This window comes from Rhinatrema bivittatum, chromosome 14 (assembly GCF_901001135.1).
Source record: "Rhinatrema bivittatum chromosome 14, aRhiBiv1.1, whole genome shotgun sequence".
Taxonomy (NCBI): Eukaryota; Metazoa; Chordata; class Amphibia; order Gymnophiona; family Rhinatrematidae; genus Rhinatrema; species Rhinatrema bivittatum.
This window is the reverse complement of record NC_042628.1, coordinates 23,834,123-23,852,744: the sequence shown is the minus strand read 5'-3', so window position 1 is coordinate 23,852,744 and position 18,622 is coordinate 23,834,123. Positions and strand designations below refer to the sequence as shown.

Genomic DNA, 18,622 nt, shown 5'->3' with positions numbered 1-18,622 from the left:
ATCTGAAAAACATTTTGTCACCTTGCTTTACCTGTTTGGCAATCCTTTCTTCACTTGAATTTTCGCTTTCTTGATTGTTTTCTTCGTCTCCCTCAGTTCCACCAGATATTCTTCCTTGTGCTCCTCTTTGGGATTCTTCATATTTCTTGAACTCTGTTCTTTTAGCTTTTATTTTGTCTACCACCTCCTTTGAGAACCAGATAGGTTTCATTTTTCTCTTGTTTTTCTTTACTTTTCTAACACATAGATTAGTTGCCTTGGTAATTGCTCCTTTTAGTTTGGTCCTCTGTTCCACATCTCTCGTTCTCCCAGCCTTCTAGTTCTTCCTCCAGAACTGAGCGGCCTCGGAGGGAGCAGGGAAAGCCATCGGGGCTCCCCTAGGGCTCAGCGCGCACAAGTGTGCACCCCCTTGTGCGCACAGACACCAGAATTTATAATGTGCGTGCATGTTATAAAAGGCGTAGATTTGTGTGCGCCAGGTTGCGCGCAGAAATCTACACCCACGTGTAACTCTTAAAATCCGGCCCATAATATGCTATCAACCAAAAAAACAAAGCAAAGAGATAAAATCAATCATGACTTGACTGTGAAGCCAATACATAATACTTCCAATAAAATCAGTTATTAAATGCCTGCTTAAAAAGCCATGTTTAGTTTTCCTAAATTTAGATGGTTTACTTTAGTCCAGGAATCCAAAGACCATTCCATGAAGGTGCTTGGTATGAAAAGGCAGAATGCCTAGTAGCCTCAAATTTCAATCGGGTAAGGAGACTTGCTGGGAAAAACAAAGATCTTGTAGGATAAGGGACTAAGATTTGTCAAATATTCAGGCTGTACCCTATGGAAAGAGTAAAGGTGTATATAACACACACTTCTCTTCTGTACATGTGTATAGAAGGAGCAGGTCTATCATGGGTTCATGTCTCTCTCCCTCCCCTCTCCTTTTGTTCTAAAGCTTGGAAGAGACTGTGAGACTTCCAGTGTTTTCCTATGTCCTCTCCATATACTTGCTTTGTGAAGGTTTATATGCTACATGCTTTTGTTTTGGGGCTTTTAATTTTTATTACATTTTTTATAAAGTTCAAGGAAAGCATTACCTAACAGAAGTATTTTAGCAATCCAAGATATATCCCATAAAACAAAAATGGCACAATCATATTAGGCAATTCAATACAGGGATACCTTACATCAAGCCAACAATTAGGTTGGGGGGTGGGGTGGGGGGAGAGAACATATATAAAAGGAAAAGAAACTAACATTTCAATGAACATATTGCAGCTAAAAAAAAAACAAAACTTCATGCATTTTCAAAACACATCTGACTTCACTAGAGGAATCTCAAATACACCCACTGGAGGCTTCCTTTGCAGGAAAGAATGCAATGGATTTGGGCCCACAAAAGAATGAAGATGGAAAATTGCAAACGATGGTCCAAAAGAGTGCCAAAGGGCACTCGTCAAGAAATTTTGCATGCAGCCACAATAGCTGGTAAGAAGTCAGGAAATACGTTTATACACCCATGGAGAAACATATCTATACTGGAAAAATGACTTTAAAACTGAGCCTTTTATCTGCAAATTCAAAAGTTGCCACAAGTGGCCCTAGTCACGTCTCTTCCATAGATGTTCCTAAAAATTGAGTCCATGAGAAGTCAGTATACCCATATCCCCTTCCTCCTGCAGTCGACAAATAGAACCAGGTATATAGTAGACTTTAGTTACAGGAGATAGTATCTCAGATTTTGAAAATATTTAAAGCTTTTAACATATCTCCTGGAGCAATGAGTTTTTTTTGAGTGAAGGTCAGGAACCTTAAGTTCTTATAGCAAAACGTTTTTTTAACTTCTCCAGTTGATTCTTCAAGTTTGTGGTATTTGATCTGCTCCAAATCATACTTTCTATGGGAAAAGTCATCTATTTTGACATGACAGTCCAGAAGATGATCTTACAATTCCTGTGAGTTCCTGGGATCTATCATGTTCACAAGTGTAGATTGTACTGGTTGACATAGTATGTGATCTCACTTTTGATATATTTGATCCAATGAATTGTAAATCTTACTCATGTGCTCAGGGGAATTCTGTTAGAGCAGTTTAAGGGGGTTTTTTTGGTTTGTTTTTTTTTAAACTTAATGTGAAGCTGGAACAGCTTTCTTCTAAAACCATCATTGGACAGGTTTTGTGATTAGCTTTGCTGATGGAGCATGATAATGTGCCATTTTGTTGGCATTTCTCTTGTGCTATGGTGGTTCTGTCTAGCAGAGAATTAAATTCCAGGACTTCCGTTCTAGTCATCGTAAAATGTGTTCTCAAATTGCTTTATTTGCAGCTAGTGAAAGCAGTTTGTTCTGTATTACGCATAGCGCTGTCACTGTAATTCATGGGGGAAACAGGTGTGTTAGAAAAAAATGTACAACTGTTTCTGTTACGGAAAAAAATGCATTCTAGAACTGGTGACAGCCTTAATCTCTATCTTCCAGACTTCAATGACAACCATAGTTAAATGTCAGGATTACCCATATTCTCCTTGGTTTTCAAACACCACTTGCATCTTAAGTGCATTTGGCATTATACACTGCACTGTTGGCTCTTGTTATCCAAGTGTGTGTGTGTGTGTTCCCATCATGCCTTTTCTAGCTCTTCACGTTGAATCATGGAGTAATGCAGTGCATTTGATCATATTAGTATCATTTGGTTTCTGGCAGAGTTTAGGGCTGGCTTTTTGTATAAGAGCAATGACTTGATGAAAGAATCTTTGTGTTTTCACATTCCTGTTGGATTACTCAGCTTCAGCCTGTGCACTAATCTGCCTGGTAACTGGTAACTATAGATATACTCTGGATAAAAAAAAGACATCCTTACACTTGGGATTTGCAATTACTCGGATGGTAGGTAGACCCTAAGTTTCTAGTGTATACTGTATATAATGACTTGGTAAAAAGGATTTACAAGACCTGTACTCCGGCATTGCTAATCTGTACCACATGCTTGCTTCATGGGAGAGTAATTGCATACTGCTGAATCAATTTCAATGGTAGATAATCTGCAGTGATCCCACAGAGAAATCCCCTATTCATACTTCCACAGCATCTATAATGTTCTGAAGCAGAATGGCTGTCTTCTGTCTTCAGTGTATACCATAGGATTTTATAGGACACCTTTTTTTTCTCTAATACAGTACAACAGTACCAATTATTTTTAAAGGTTGCTTTGGCTTTAAGTATGGCATGTGTAGCCAGCAGAGTGTTTTTGAGACTAAATTCATTTTCGTGACAAAAGGAAAATTAATGATGCTTTTTTTGTCTTGGGTGGGGATCAAGATTGCAGCGGTTTAATTCCTCCTCCTTGTTTACATTTTGCCGGGGCCCGTGGAATTAGGGATTTTTATATCTGAAGGAGAGTGCAGTTGATTGGCCTCTTGTTTTTTAGACGAGTGAGCTGGAAACGGCAGAGGACACCAGCTGACAGCCAGTTCACTTTGCTGATTCATCAGTTAGTGATGGCTTCACGCCAAAGCTTGGCTTGCAGATTAAAGGCTGGGAGCTGCAAAGCTGCTGGGACTGGAAGGAATGTTGGTAAACTGTTGCTGTGTAAAAGCAGGCAGTAAGTGTTTCTGGGGTTTTGCTTTTGTTTTTGTGTTTTGTTTTTTTTTTCCAGCGGTTCTAATTCTGCTTATGCTGAGAAATTGCCCTAGCACAAGTCACGACCGTAACGTTCCAGTGAAAGGGGTTACAGTGGCAAAGGTCTAAGTTGTAAGGAATGATTGGATTCTATAAAGAGAAACCCATTAACACTATAATTGGTAATCGAAGTAATTTCTGCTCTACAGTATACTGACATTTAATCCATGTGATTCTTGGATTCCACAGCAACTTAAATTAAGCCTTGGGAAAAGTTTTGCAAGCTCATTGTTTTCTGGCATGTTCACAAAATAAACCTGCTGGTTTAAGCAGTGAAACTTAGCAGGAAAAGTACAGGAAGCTTTTTCTTGCCAGCATGCATTCTGGAAGATATGAGTAAAGAATTGATGCCTTCTTGTTAATCACTTTAAGCAAATTAACCCCTTTGTAGAGCTTTTGGTTGGCAGTGGTAAACAGTACAGAGGGTACTGATGGGCCAAAATCTGCTGTTCTGTATCCATCACAAATGCCACATCTGATTACTTTTATCTACAATTTTCTGGTATCATATTCTAATATTTTGGGTCACACTGGCCAAAAGCTGCTTGCGCACAAATGCCAGGATAAAGGCAGAGGTTTGATTTTTAACTCTTAACTTTATTTTAATCTGCAGGTCTATAATGCTTTAGATATGCAAGACCTGCATATTCACAATTAATCACTTAGTTAATGGGATGCTCAGGAGTAAAATGGCAACTTTTAACGAGTCCTTTAGCATGTTGCCCTTTGTGGCTCATTCATGAAAATAATTTTCATTAAGTTCTGTACTAAAAAGATTAGTAGAGGCTTTTTGAATAGTTTCCCACTGAGGTAAATGGTTTAGGCATGCAATTCTTTCAATTTATTGAAAGCATCCTGCTCTTACTCTACAAGATAGTGAGAGAAGAGCTGATTGCCAGCAAGCCTGCCCACAATGACCTAACTTGCACTGTAAAGAAATACTCTCATGATCCCATCTTCCTAAACTTTTTGTTTAGGTTCTCCTTAAGTTGACCTGTGAGTTCAGTATTGTAGGCTTTCATTATCTGGATTGAACTTTCCAACAACTTTCTCAACAGTTCTTAAGATTCTATAGCGCCTATCAAAGCTTATCCTGGAAAAAAAAACAACTTAATGGTCCTTGGTAAAAAAAAAACTACACTTGATAAAGATAACACTACGATGGAAAGAACGTCTCCAGCGTAAAACTTGAAGTTCTAACTCAAACTACTACTGCATGTTACGAATGTATAAAAAAGAAACTAACTTGGCAAAGAAATTTTTATTAAGCAGGTAAAACATCTTCCGCAAAGGGTAACCCTTCAGTACTTTTCAATATTGTAAAATCATTAACCTCATCCCGTCAGAATCTTAATCTAATCATTCTACCTGACCATTTTAAAATAAAAGTTAAAATTTCCGAAAAATTCACTAACATGCCAGTCCCAAAATCTTTTAGTTCTGTACCCAGCTATAACTGGTCCTCCTCATTTGCAACATTGTTATATTTGTTATATGCTCTCCATAAACAAAATTCAAACTCTTCTCTAAACCCATGCCGAGGAGCTCTGTTTAAATCTCTTGGTGAAGTAGCTTGTGATCATCTTTGCAAGTTAATCATTATAATCTGTAATCTTTCCTGATGTCTTAAAACATCTGTTCTTCCTATATTAAAAAAACAAATCTCAAAATTTCATGGGCTTCAGCAATCTTTGGCCAATAGCTTAGATCATCTCTCTAGCCAAACTCATTGAATTAATTGCTCTACAACAGCTAAATGAATTTATCTCCGAACATGACACTCTACATCCCTGTCAACATGGCTTTCGAAAAGGACATTCAACTGAGACATTACTTCTATCTTCTTTTGACACTTATCTACGTGGTTTCAATTCAAATAGACTTCATAATGGCTTTCTTAGACATCTCGGCTGCTTTTGACACTAGATCACCAAATTCTCCTGTCCAGTCTTCTTTCTATAGGAATATATTTGACAATGCTTGAATGGTTTGTTATTTATCTAATTGCACCTATCAGGTTAACATTGGTTCACATTCCTCAGCTTATTACACAGTCCGTTCAGGAGTCCCTCAAGGATCTTCGCTTTCTCCAATCCTTTTCAACATTTATCTAATACCACTGTCGTACTTTCTGCTCTGAATGTTCAATATAAGGTATACGCTGATGACAATTTTTTTTGTACCTTATAAATCTTCTTTGAGATCTTTCTACTGTAGTTCTCTACATAAATACAATTGACAGATGGTTCTCATGACTGTCTAAAACTAAACTCCAACAAATCTGAAATATTTCTAAGTTTAATCGCAAGCCCTTCAAATGATCCTCTGGCACACTTACTCTTAAACGGCACTCCTATTCCAATTCTCACTAAAGCTCGAAATCTAGGAGTTTTATTAAACTCAGATTTGTCAATGTCACATCATATTTCTTTAACTGTCAAAAACTTTTTTTAAACTGCATTTACTTAAACGCTTATGTCTTCTTTTATTTTTTTGTGACTTCCATTCTGTTCTCCAATCCTTAACTTTCTCAGGCTTGGACTACTGTAATGGGCTTTACTTGGGACTTCCTGACTCCGCAGTCCAACCTTTACAGCTTATACAAAATTCTGCCGCCCGCATTTTATTAGGCTCACCTGTCAAGTCATAACTCCAACTCTATACTCTTTACATTGGTTACCCATCAAATTCAGAATTTTTTTTATAAAATAGGGAGGAGGGATAGCCTAGTGGTTAGAGCAGTGGACTATGAACCAGGAGACCAAGGTTCAAGTCCTGCTGTCACTCCTTGTGACCTTGGGCAAGCCACTTTACCCTCCATTGCCTCAGGTACAAAAACTTAGATTGTAAGCCCTCTGGGGATAGAGAAATACCTACAGTACCTGAATGTAAACCAGTGTGATGTCTCAATTGAGATGAATGTCTGTATATAAAAATAATAAATAAATAAATAAAATATCCATTGTTCACTCACTACTACAAAATCCATCTTCAATTTGGCTCTGTCCATTCTTCAGATCTAAACCATCTAGGCACATAAGATCTCTAAGCAAAAACTTATTAGACATCCTTTCAGTACGTCTAGCTCATTTAGATATCACCAGAAAGAGCTTTTTCAGTCGCATGTCCATTATTATGGAACTCTTGACCGCCCTGCCCCCCCCCCACCACCATCAAATCTCAAATCCTAAAGAATTCAAGAAATCATTAAAAACATAACCATTCTCAAAAGTTTTTGCCATTTCAGACACAAACCTCATTTAATTCCACTATACAGTTACCAGGACTCTTCTCCACTTGCTGCTTCTTCCTTCCCCTTTAATAGTTTTAAACTTTTTATTTTTATGTTTAATTTATATAATTTTAGGTATGTAATTTTCCTACTCTTGTTTGCTCATTTGTTTTTTTATTTCATTTTGTTCAATTCTTTATTGCTAAAAGGTATATAAATAAGTTCTAGCTTAACTTTTTTTTTCTCCAACCAGCAGGCATGAATCAGCCATAACACATGGGTGACATCTGATGGGTCCAGACATGGATCCCACTCTGAGTTCAATGTATTTATTTATTTTTTACTGAGTATGCATGGGAGTTTGTGTGGGTGCAGTCTCATGAGCCCCTAAGTCTTTATCTGAATTACCACATAGATGTGTCCCAGACTTTTGGATTTTTGGTCTTAACTGCCACGTTGCATCTATCTTTCCTGCTGCCTACCAAAAAAGTGTGGAAAAAGCAAAGAAGACCATAGTCAGCAGTTTTAAGGCCTGTATTTGTGTGTACTGTAAATCCATGCTGGCTGTCTATCGTAAATGTTTTGTGATTTATTTTTTTTTAACAGTTTCCATGATTTTTCCTGGCACTGAAGTCAGGCTCACTAGTCTATAGTTTCCCAGATCTCCCCGCCATATAAATGTGATATTTTTACCTCAAAACTGTTCTTTCTATAAAATCAGTTATAAATGCATAATTTTTAGTTGGGGTGAGAGGCACAAGGCTGTAAGGTTCATTTAGGTCATTTAGTGCCCTGGTGGTCCTAGCCACCAATATCTGTATGCAGTTCGTTTTTGAGCTGAAGGACTTTATCCTTGTGAATGGTAGTGATCTGTGTAGGGGACATATTTTGGCTTTCTCTGGGCCTTTCCTCCTCATTCAGCATTTCCAGTACCTTTCAGTTGATTTTTTTTCTGCTTGTTGAAACCAGCATTTGTGTAGTTATAACTTTACAATTATAACATTTTCTAAAAGGCAGTAATGCAGTGCTTTCCTAACAGTTGTAATTACCAAGGTAAGGAATAATTACTGTTTAGTATGTAAAAAAAACTTTCCATGTAGTTTTACTGAATTTTCACAAGAAATTAGTTTTGATTTACTGCAAGCAAGTTTTTAGTTATGGCTCCTATGTTGCATGGACAAGCTGAAAGCACCTATCATCCTAAAATTGCCATGCTATCTTGCAGCTGTCAACACCAGCAAGTATGCAGAAAGTTATCGGATCCAAACGTATGCAGAGTACATAGAGAAGAAGCACGAGCAGAAGCAACCAAAGAGAAAATGGACAGAGAACAGCTGGAAAGAAATGGAGAGGAAGAGGTTAAAAACTCAGTATGCACCATATATGCCACAGTGTCCAGATTATTTTACCAACAGGTGGGTTGTTTTATAACTAGCTGTCTCCACATTTGGAATGGTAATGTTCTTACTGCCTTGTTCTTTGTTTTTGGGTTGTTAGAAATACACACACTAGAGGAAACAATTTCTTGGGCCTTTGCTGGGGTAAGATACCACATTTCATAATGTGATAAAAGCCTCTGCCAAATAGACGTTCACCCGTAAGCCCTTCCTTACTGCAGTGGGTTTGCATAGGATGTGCTGCCAACACAAGTGAGCATTTGAAGCTGAAAAATCAAATGCTTTGGGGGGCATAATTTTAAGTCTTTCTATTTTAAATGCAAAGTCTCCAGATGCTTTTTCATCCATGGACTTTGTAATAATTTTCAAAGTGAAAGTAGGCACATATTTTTACTTTGAAAATTACCACAGCAAAAGGGGATCCACATACATTGGCATTTGCTAATTTTCATGGGTACTTTTCACTGCAAAACTTATGCTTGCTTCTGAAAATGCACAAATATAAGCATAATCCCAAACCCTACCTCCAACTCCAGGAACACCTCCACATACTGCAGGCAAAATTGCCCACATATAGGGCAGACAGTTTTTTTTTAAAAACCCATTTCTTTGGTCAATAAGATTAGTTGCAGAAATTAATTTTTAATTTATTCTTCCTGTGTTCAAGCATTTGCTTAAAGCTGTGGGTGTGTGCTTGAGTTTTTTTTCCTTTCCTATTATGTACTGTAAGTCTCATGAGTCCTCTTCCACTGTTGCCCAACTTGTGCCAAATCAAGATCTGCCGAGGGCTGGACTGAAAGCCATCAATTCTAAACTTGATAAGCCCTCTAGGGCTAGCAGGAATCACCACAACATTTAAGCTTTTTTTCTTTTTCAATTTTAATATGTATATATTTTAATTTTTGCATGCATCTGCATAACATTTTACACAACCATCCTCTGAAAGAGCTTACAACCTAAAAGGTGAACTTTAAAAGCTCTACGTATGTCGAAACTGGGAGATGCAGGAGAAGTCAGGCCGGCGTGCACCAAGCAGATTTTAAAAAGCACGCGAGTACGTATATATCTCCTGATATGCGCACAAGAACCCTTTTTTTTTTTTTTTACAAAAAGGTGTGGTCGGTGCAGGGCATGGGCGTTCCAGGAAATATGAATAAAACCCGCATATAAGTATTTATGTGCACTAGTGTGTGCTGGGGTCCCTATCTGTGTAACTTTACTTCTGCTATAAATGGCATATAACTAAAAAAAACCCAAAACTAGACTGACTAGTGAGGGTTTAAGGTTTGGGGGTAAAAGGGAGGCTTATTAAGTAGGGTGTTAGGGAATCCTGTCCTTTAACTGGGTGAATTGGGAACAGACTGGGGAAACTAGTAATTGCATTGGCGTGCATATTACCAAAATCCCCCCACTTACATGGTAGAGGTGGCATAATTATGCATCCATATAAATTCACGTGCACCTGTACGCGCATATAGCCTATTTTATATCATATGTTCATTGTAAGACATTATTCTAAATACTGTCAATCTATTGTTGTAATGTAAACCGAAGTGATTAGTAACTTTGTTACCAGAACTTCGGTATATAAAACTGTTAAATAAATAAATAAAATGTTATAAAATGGCCACTTCCAATGCCAGCATACGTGCATACATGTGCGGCTGTTTTAAGTTACTGTCCCTGTGGGGACTTGAGGCAGTTTGAACTTGTGACATTGGGTAAGTCACTATAAGATTTAGTGGGGAAAGATTTGAATTCTGGTCTTCTGATTACCAGCTTCATCTAATTCAGCCACTGGTTCCCAATTCTGTCCTAGAGGCACATCTATCTGGTCTAGTTTTCTGGATAGCCACAATTGATATGCATGATACCTTAGAGATGCAATAGACACAAATTATGCAAATATATTCTATACATATTAATCATGGGTGGAATAGGCTCCCTGTGGTTGTATTGAAATCCAGTTTAAGATTTAAAAGCAGCTTCAAAAAGGTGAGTTTTTAATCACTTCTCTACAACAAATAACACCTCATAGGCTCATTTGTCATGTTTGTCTTGACTAGATTGCAAGCTCTATGGACAAGGGGTTGTCTGATCTGTACAGCACTGCATTTGTCTGGAAATACTTTAGAGAAGGTAATAGCTATCAGAAAACCACCCCAGTTTTAGGTATACCTCCAGGACAAGGCTGGGATCTGCTGATTTTAGATAATTCTGTCTTGGTCAAAGTGTACCTCCATACCTGAAACCACCAGTGTTGCCATTCAGAAGATCTGTACCATCATTGCCATCAAGGGAGGGAGCTTTAAAGGGGTTGTAGAGCTTTTCTTGGGTGTTCAGGGAAGGAGGTGTGGAAGATGACTTCTAGAGTAGTGTTGTGGTAAATATGTTGGTGAGGATGAAGGAAGAAAGTAAAGGACTAATCAAAAGAGAAATGTGTAGAACAAGACAGAGAAAAGTGGAGATAAGGGTATGAAGGGGCAAATCACTGTGTAACAGGATGCTCTGAGGGTAAAAATGCTGGGCAGCAGTTTAGAAAGTATGTATTACATGGTGAAGGAAAAATGAGGAATGTTGGGACATCAGCGTGTGAAGGTATCAGAGCGATACATGTAGGTCGAAAGTAGATGGAGTCTTAGAAGGAAGAGCCAGGGCATGAGCCATGAAGGCAGAGGGACATAGTAGGGGGGGGGTCTATCTTGGCAGTAGCATTCTAGAAAGGATGGATGAAGCACAGAGGGGAATAGAATGGGCAAGTATATGAAATGTCTATGGGATATGTGAGAGGATCTCCTGTAACTTCAGTAGAGTAATATGGTTGCAGATGAGTGCATTAATTCTGATAGCAAACCTATAACTGGCAGATGGCAAATCCCAGGTACTAGCTAAGTAGTATCTGAAGACTCTTCAACTGCTCTAAGATTTTTCCCATCCATGAGCATGTTTTGGAATTATGCCAATATATTTGATATGGAAAAAGGCCTTTCCAGGGGGATGGGGGCCTCCTGGGCAGCATTCCAGTTACTTGTATCTACATGGCTGTCAGATTTAAGAAGCATTACAAGCATCTGCTAGCTACTGTAGCTTTAACTTTACTGCTGCTATAAAACCATCATTTCTCCCCCTTCCAGTTCTATAGGTAAGAGCACCTTTTGATTTTAAAGGAGAGGACTTGAAAATTGCAGAACAGAAAAATAAGTCCTTGATTAAGAAGTCTCTTAAAATATCTAGCAAATTGTTGTTTGACGGCACTTGTGTAAAGAGCCAGAGAAATGAGTATTTCTTGGAAACAATTTATTCCCTTTGTGCCATGCACACACACACAAATAGCCAGTGTCCTTTGGACAAAAGCTCTGCCTAAAACGGAGTCGAGCATAATTTGGTTCAGTTTTTTGGTGGTCACCTAAATCAGAGCGGCAAATGCAGGGAATAACAGGCAAGAAGTGCAAACCTTTAACTACTACCTCAGGAAAGCTTAACTGCAGGGTGGAATAAACCCACAAACGTTTTTGTAAAACCTCCATTTTCTGTGCTAATGCTTTGGATGATTTTTTTTTAACTAAAATACTAAGGGAAGTGGAAGTAAATAGTATAACAACCACCTTAAGTGATTTTAGAAGACAATTTACAGGTTTTGTAATTTGGGATGTCACCCTGAGTTCAATGGAAGGGTACAAGAATGGATGAACCCTTTTATACTTTCCCTGTTTTTTTTATATGCTTCCTCTGCACCTATGACATGCCCCGGTCCAATCTGATATTGGGGCAGATGAGGACCAGGCAACTCTGCTCTTTATTCAAGGCTATCATTTAAAAAAACAAAAAAAAACCCTAAAGTATGAATGAACCAAGCATCCTTATAATGAACAGATAAGCCATCATTTTCATTCATTAGAGCTGTCTTCATAGTATTTGGATGAAAAACTTGGTTAGCTGGACAGAAGCAATCAACACTTGTGGTATTGAAAGGGTGGAGTGATGAGGGAAAGGATCTGAGTAACCAAACTGAAATAGGATCTGTCTAACTAGTTCAACTAGAAGAGTTGGTATTTTAGCTCAGTGGTAGTCACTGGTGCATTTCTAAATGCTCCTATTTGTAGCATGCCTTACTGCTTTAATTTGTGTTTCAGTAATCAAGTTTTTAATTTAAATTTATAGTCTGCTTTTTCAGGCCGGCTCCTCTATAGAGTGGATTTCAGCACAAAACATTTAACCTATAAAATTGCAAATCCACACTCTAGCTTATCAAAATCACACTGCATATACACATTAACAAAACATACAAGCCCAAAGGTTGTCTTAAACCCACACCTAGCACTACTCTACTGTGCTGGCTGTGTAAATCCAGCTCCCCCTTCTCCAGTTTACTGCCACAATGTACACAACTGTTTAAAAAAAAATAAAAAAAAAATATGCAGGCCAATCTGAATCTTCTAAGTTCTATGAGGTCCACTGGCTAAAAAGCCAAGCTTTTTAATTACATCCGGAAAAAAAGGCTAATTTCCTTGATGTACAATGGAAGAGAATTCCAAAAACTTGGGGCCACTGCTGTGAATGCCCTCTCCCTGGCTTTCCCCAGGTGCAGGACTTTCGGAAAAGGAAGCGCCAATCCTGAGGCTAAGTGGAACGGAAGGGGCCTTAAGGTTGGTACTGAAACTCCCCCCCCCCCCCCCCCCCCCCCAGTAAGATTGAAAGGTCCCATCCGATTGGTGTGAAAAGCTAAGCATAGAATTGTTGAAACGAATGGAAGCCAGCGTAAGAGGCCCTTTCCTTTCCCTGGCAGCCAGCTTCTGGACAACTTGCAGTCTAGCTACCCGCCCTTTTTGCCAAGCCCACATAGATGCCATTACAGTAATCGAGGTGACTTGAGCACTGTCACCTGGCCTAGGGAGCAGCTGGTTAATCCACCTCAGTCTCCCAAAAAGTCTTCCTTACCACCTCAGGCACTTGAACCTCTAGTCTAGAATCTCCCCCCGAACTTTTCACTTCTGACTGCACTTTATTGGAGTTGAGTTTCAATGATAGTTTTTAAAGCCTGTAGGGGAGACTCAATTACTAGGGATCTTCATTTTCAGTTTTGTGTTTTTTTTTCCCCTTGGAAATTTATCAGCGTTTATTATAACGAACAAAAAAGTGAGGCAAATCAATGTAATTTTTCCACTAAACTTTTCTCCTGTTTGTTTTATGATACACTAATGAATTTCTGGGAAGACTGAAAACAAAAGTCCCTATAAGTTACTCACCCACAGGATCATCTCCTTTTCACCAGTGGACTCTTGTCATCACTAAACAAATAAAATTTAATATTTGTGTTCACTTTTTAGTATCTGCTGATGGTTTCCTCGTACTTCCCATCTTTAAAGGGATATTGCCAATAAACATTTCAGACAGCACAGCTATTTGTGAAAATACAAGGATACATATGTAAATTTCTGGGAAAATCATACAATTTCCCCTCACAGCCAAATATTTAGCCACTTTACAGAACTGAAATCTTGGAGAACTAAAGTTTGAATATAGTATGAATAAATATTTTAAAATACTTACAGCCCACAATATCCAATAAACCGTTTGGTTTGAGTGGGTAACAGTCAACATAGACATGAGTACATCAAATAACAAAAAGCAAAAACATAACAGAATAAAATTATAAATAAAATCAATAGTTAATCACCAGGTTAATTTTAGAAGTTATGGCTCACTTTACACTAAGTTAAAGCAATTCTCTTTGCACAGGCTTTTAATGTGCTTCCTAAAATCTTTGTAGTTAGAAATTTGCCACACACCTTTCAACTGCCTTAGTTTTTAAAATTAATATATCATACCAAAGGTATAGCTTACTTCAGACAACTGCTTTCTATTTTTTTTAAATAAACTGTTTTCCTTGGAGAAAAAAGTTATACATTATCTTGTATCCAAATATATTTACAATAAAAAAAAAAATTGAATCTCATTCTACGGTGGGATAGTTCTTAAGATTCCCATCCTTACAAACCAGGGCCTGTTTGTGTCCCAGGGCAGCATGTCACAGTTGGTCAGATAGCACTGGCTTTTGCCCTATTGCCCTTAGTGTTCTCTATCACCCCTCCCTTCCCGGATAGTCATGCCTGTGCAGCCAAATATCCCTTACAGGTGCCACCTATGCTGGTAGGCTGATTGGACTAACTGTGGCATTTTCCTGCCCTCCCTAAGGGCCTGAGCCTTTGACCTCACAGAATGCCTAGGCTCAACCACATGCATATTAAGGGACAGATTCAATAAAGGTGCACAGAAAGTGGGCGCTCGGTGTTGAGCACCTGTTTTCCTAATGCATGCCTAGCCATCTCTCCTGGGTTCCCAATACAATATTAAAATGAGGGGTCGCACTAATAAGGAGGTACTAAGGACAAATGTCTCTAGTACGTCCTCAGAATCGGGCGCACAGGAGAAGAGGCTGTCAAGCAGGTTGGGAAAACGAATGCTCAGTCTGAGCGTCTCTTCTCCTGCTACCGGCATATACACGCATAAGATACATGGTCTAGACTGTATCTTGTGTGTATTGGACGTCAAATTTTTTTTCAAAGAACTTTTTTAAACAAATACTTTATTTGGTTCCTCTTACTTAGTATCACTACTGTACTATTAGGAGGACTCTCAAAGCAGGATTTTTCTTTTTCAACGTGCCCTTGAGTGTGGCATACCTTTTTATGCCAGCCCAGGGCTGGTGTAAAAATTGCCACGTTGCAAGGGTGCATTGGCCGCATGAAAAATTTATTGGATTACAGGGATTAGCTAATAGCCTCATGTATGTGGAGATTTGGATGTGTGTCTTGGACACACTAATCTCTGTATTGGGTCGGAGGTTATGGACGCGCGTCCAATCACGTGTTAGGCTGTGCGCAGCAGCTAGCACATGGTATTGAATCTGCCCCTAAGTAACTTATGGAATTCTTAAAGCAATTTCTTATGCCTCACTGGGATCTGCCATGTTTGACTAGATCAGATTGAATCACCTATTCTGGATTTAACCGATCCACTTGGTGTTTGGCATTACATCCAAGAAATATATTTTTTATTTTATTTATATCAATTTTTAAACAATACAATCAATACCTTGATACAGAATTTACATGGTTAATACTGTTATACCATATATCATTTACCAAAGAAAATCACAATTTAAACCATGTAATATTTTAGTCCTCAATATAGGGGGATAACATTGAAACAATAAAGGCATAAATCACAAAATCAATTTATAAGAAATATTGACAATCCAATTACAGGAATCTTATTTTTCATTTATAGAGCATTTCTAGTTATATCACTGAGGACTTGCTGCTTCTGGACCGCACTCTGTTTTCTTATCTGCAATGAACTTGATCAAATGAGAAGGTTGAAAAAAACAATACTTAACAGACTTATAAGTGATGCAACACTTACATGGAAACTTTAACTTATACTGAGCACCCATTTGCAAAAGTTTAGGTCTCAAAATGATTTATTTCCTTCTCTTTTGTGTCTCTTGTAACATCTGGAAATACTTTTACATTGAGTTGACAATTTTTCATTAATGTTTCTGAAAAATAACTTTTGGACCCACTCTATCTGAGTTTAATAAGAAGGAAAAGATCAATGTGGAAGGCTGAGCCATTTCCACATTTGTGGATTCCAAAATTTCTGTAACATTTAAAGGTGTTATTGACTGAAAATCTTGTCCTTTCTCAGATACATTTTTCCAGGAGGAAATATAATAAATCTAAGTCAGAGGAGGCATGGCTTGTTGGGGAATTTTCAGAAATTCTAGGGCAAATTTACTCCACATTTCCTTAGCAGAGGGGGCTGGCAACTTTGGAAAGTTTACCAGCCTTAAATTCTTACTTCGCTTTCGATTTTCAAGGTTTTCTAGCTTCCTAGATAAACATTGATTTTCTTTTATCATAACATTCTGATCACTTAATCTTTTTAATTCAGTAGAAACATTAGTTATAGCCTGATCCCTCTTACAATTATCCAAAATTACATTTTTCAACTTGGAATCTAGATTTTCCATATTTTTAAGACAGGTTTCAATTGCAGGGTAACATTCTTATCTAAAACTACTAAAGTTTCCCATATAACCTCTAAAGAGATTACAGGTGGTCTTACTATTGGGAGTAAGCCAACATCACCAATTAACTTATCAAAACTATAATCAGTGTCCTGAGGCAGCACTTGACCCTCTATAACACTTCCCTCTGAGATGCCAAGAAACTTAGCTCCTCCTGCAACATGATTCAAAGAATTTCCTGGGTCATCTTTAATTCCACCATTCTTTTCGAGTGGCTGTGTGGTGTCCCCCATATGATTCCGATCTATTAGTCGCAGGATTCTCAGGGGGAGCTCTATCTGGGGACAACGAGATTTCAAGATTGCGAAGGGTTACCATGCCTTCCTGGATCCCTTCAGGCGGTGTTTTGCCCGGTATTGAGATCCCTCTTCTGATGTGGGCATCCATTGGGCCCAACACCGGACTAGCTACAGTTCCTTCCACTGCGAACCTTTCTCGAGCTCTAGATTTGCGAGCCAAGTAAGGCATTCTTAAGAAACAATATAAATAAAAAGTTGAAGGATACTTAGCTGAATTGGATTGTCCAACTTGAATTCCCCCTGGTAGAGCTAGGAAGATTTCTCGAAGGAAACGAAAATCGAGAAAAGCTGTTTAGGTGACTTTTGATGATTTTCAAACCAAAGCTGCGTGCCCCTTTGGGGTGTGTGCGGCTTCGGCAATGCGGTAGCTGCGCGCCATAGGGAGACAGTTTTTTTTTTTTTAAAGCTCCTCTGGCTTCGCCTGCCAATGATGTCGCTCGGGGGCGTGTCCTCAGTCCGCCTCGTCGGCCCTCCAGCAGCGCTCCAGCCTCGACAGGCCACCGATCCACCACCACAGCAACCCTCTCAGGACACTTCTCAACTTCCCAGTCTCCTGAAGAAATATATTTCTGGAAGAATGGAAAAACTCCTATCCATTTTAACTCCTTTTCAAATACACACAACTTTAAAGGGGACACAGAATTAATGAAGCATGGGCTTTCCGTAAGTTTAACTATGATAAATAAACATTTATTGTGGCAAACACTAAAGAACGAGTGCCAAAAAATGGCACAACTATCCCAATGTGGTGATTTTTCTAAAGATAGGGGCCAATGCAAAATGTGAGTTAAAAGCTCTTCACTGAAGTTCAGCACAGTTTTCTAATGTACAAGTTAATTTTTTTTTAAACTCCCAATGCAGTAACTTAATAGTATGCTGATGCATTGGGGTTTAAAAAAAAAAGCATAAAAACCAGAAAAGGCTTATAGGGCAAATTAACTAAAGAGTAGAAAATTGCCTGATCCAGATGGTATACATCCCAGAATGTTGAAAACTGAAAAGTGAAATTGCAGATCGACTATTAGTCTGATTTGTAAACTATATCATTAAAATCAGCTATGGTACCTGAAGATTGGAGGGTGGCCAACATTATACCAGTTTTTAGAGTTCCAGGGGTGAACAGGAACTACAGATTGAACCTGATGTCAGTGCTGTGAAAAATGGTTGAAAATATTAACAAAATCACCGAAGAGTAATAAATTGCCTGGAGTGGATGGTATGCACCTCAGCGTTCTGAAAGAACTCGAATGAAATTTCAGACCTATTAGTAAAAATTTGTAACCTATCATTAAAATCGTCCATTGTACATGAAGATTGGAGGGTGGCCAATGTAACCCTGATATTTAAAAAGGGCTCCAGGTGAGATCTGGGAAACTCTACACTGAGCCTGACTTCAGTGCCGGGGAAAATCATGGAAACTGTTAAAGAATAAAACCACAGAACATTTAGATAGACATGGTTTAATGGGACACAACCAGCATGGATTTACTCAAGGGAAGTCTTGACTCAAATCTCCTACATTTTTATGAAGGGGTGCATAGACCTGTGGGACAAAGGTGAATGGTAGATGTGGTGTATTTGGAATTTCAGAAGGCATTCGACAAAGTTCTGCATGAGAGGCTTCTAAAAACAAAACTAAAGTCATGATATAGGAGGCGATAACCAGTTTGCAATCCACAAAAGGATAAGAGAGGAAATAGAGTAGGATTAAATGGTCTGTTTTCACAGTGGAGTGCCTCAGGGATCTATACTAAGACCGGTGCTTTCTAATATATTTATAAATGATCTGGAAAGGGGCATTACTAGTAAGGTGGTCAAATTTGCAGATGACAGTTATGCAGATTAGTTAAATCTCAAGCAGATTGATAAATTGCAGGAGAACCTTGTGAGACTGGAAGATTGGGCATCTAAATGCCCGATGAAA

The 18,622-nt window shown here is 38.5% G+C and overlaps 1 protein-coding gene and 1 long non-coding RNA gene across 3 annotated transcripts in view; one reads left to right on the top strand and one right to left on the bottom strand.

The window, feature by feature from the left end:
- PARN (poly(A)-specific ribonuclease) overlaps positions 1-18,622 on the top strand; it is a 185,307-nt gene that overhangs the window by 139,465 nt on the left and 27,220 nt on the right. For both annotated transcript variants that reach the window (XM_029576561.1, XM_029576560.1), the window contains exon 22: positions 8,136-8,325. In XM_029576561.1, the coding sequence (XP_029432421.1) occupies positions 8,136-8,325 (190 nt within the window). The remainder of the gene's footprint in view (positions 1-8,135; positions 8,326-18,622) is intronic.
- Positions 13,633-18,622, bottom strand: part of LOC115075792 — a 30,001-nt gene continuing 25,011 nt past the window's right edge. The window contains exon 3 of the long non-coding RNA XR_003852606.1: positions 13,633-17,267. This is a non-coding gene — a long non-coding RNA (uncharacterized LOC115075792). The remainder of the gene's footprint in view (positions 17,268-18,622) is intronic.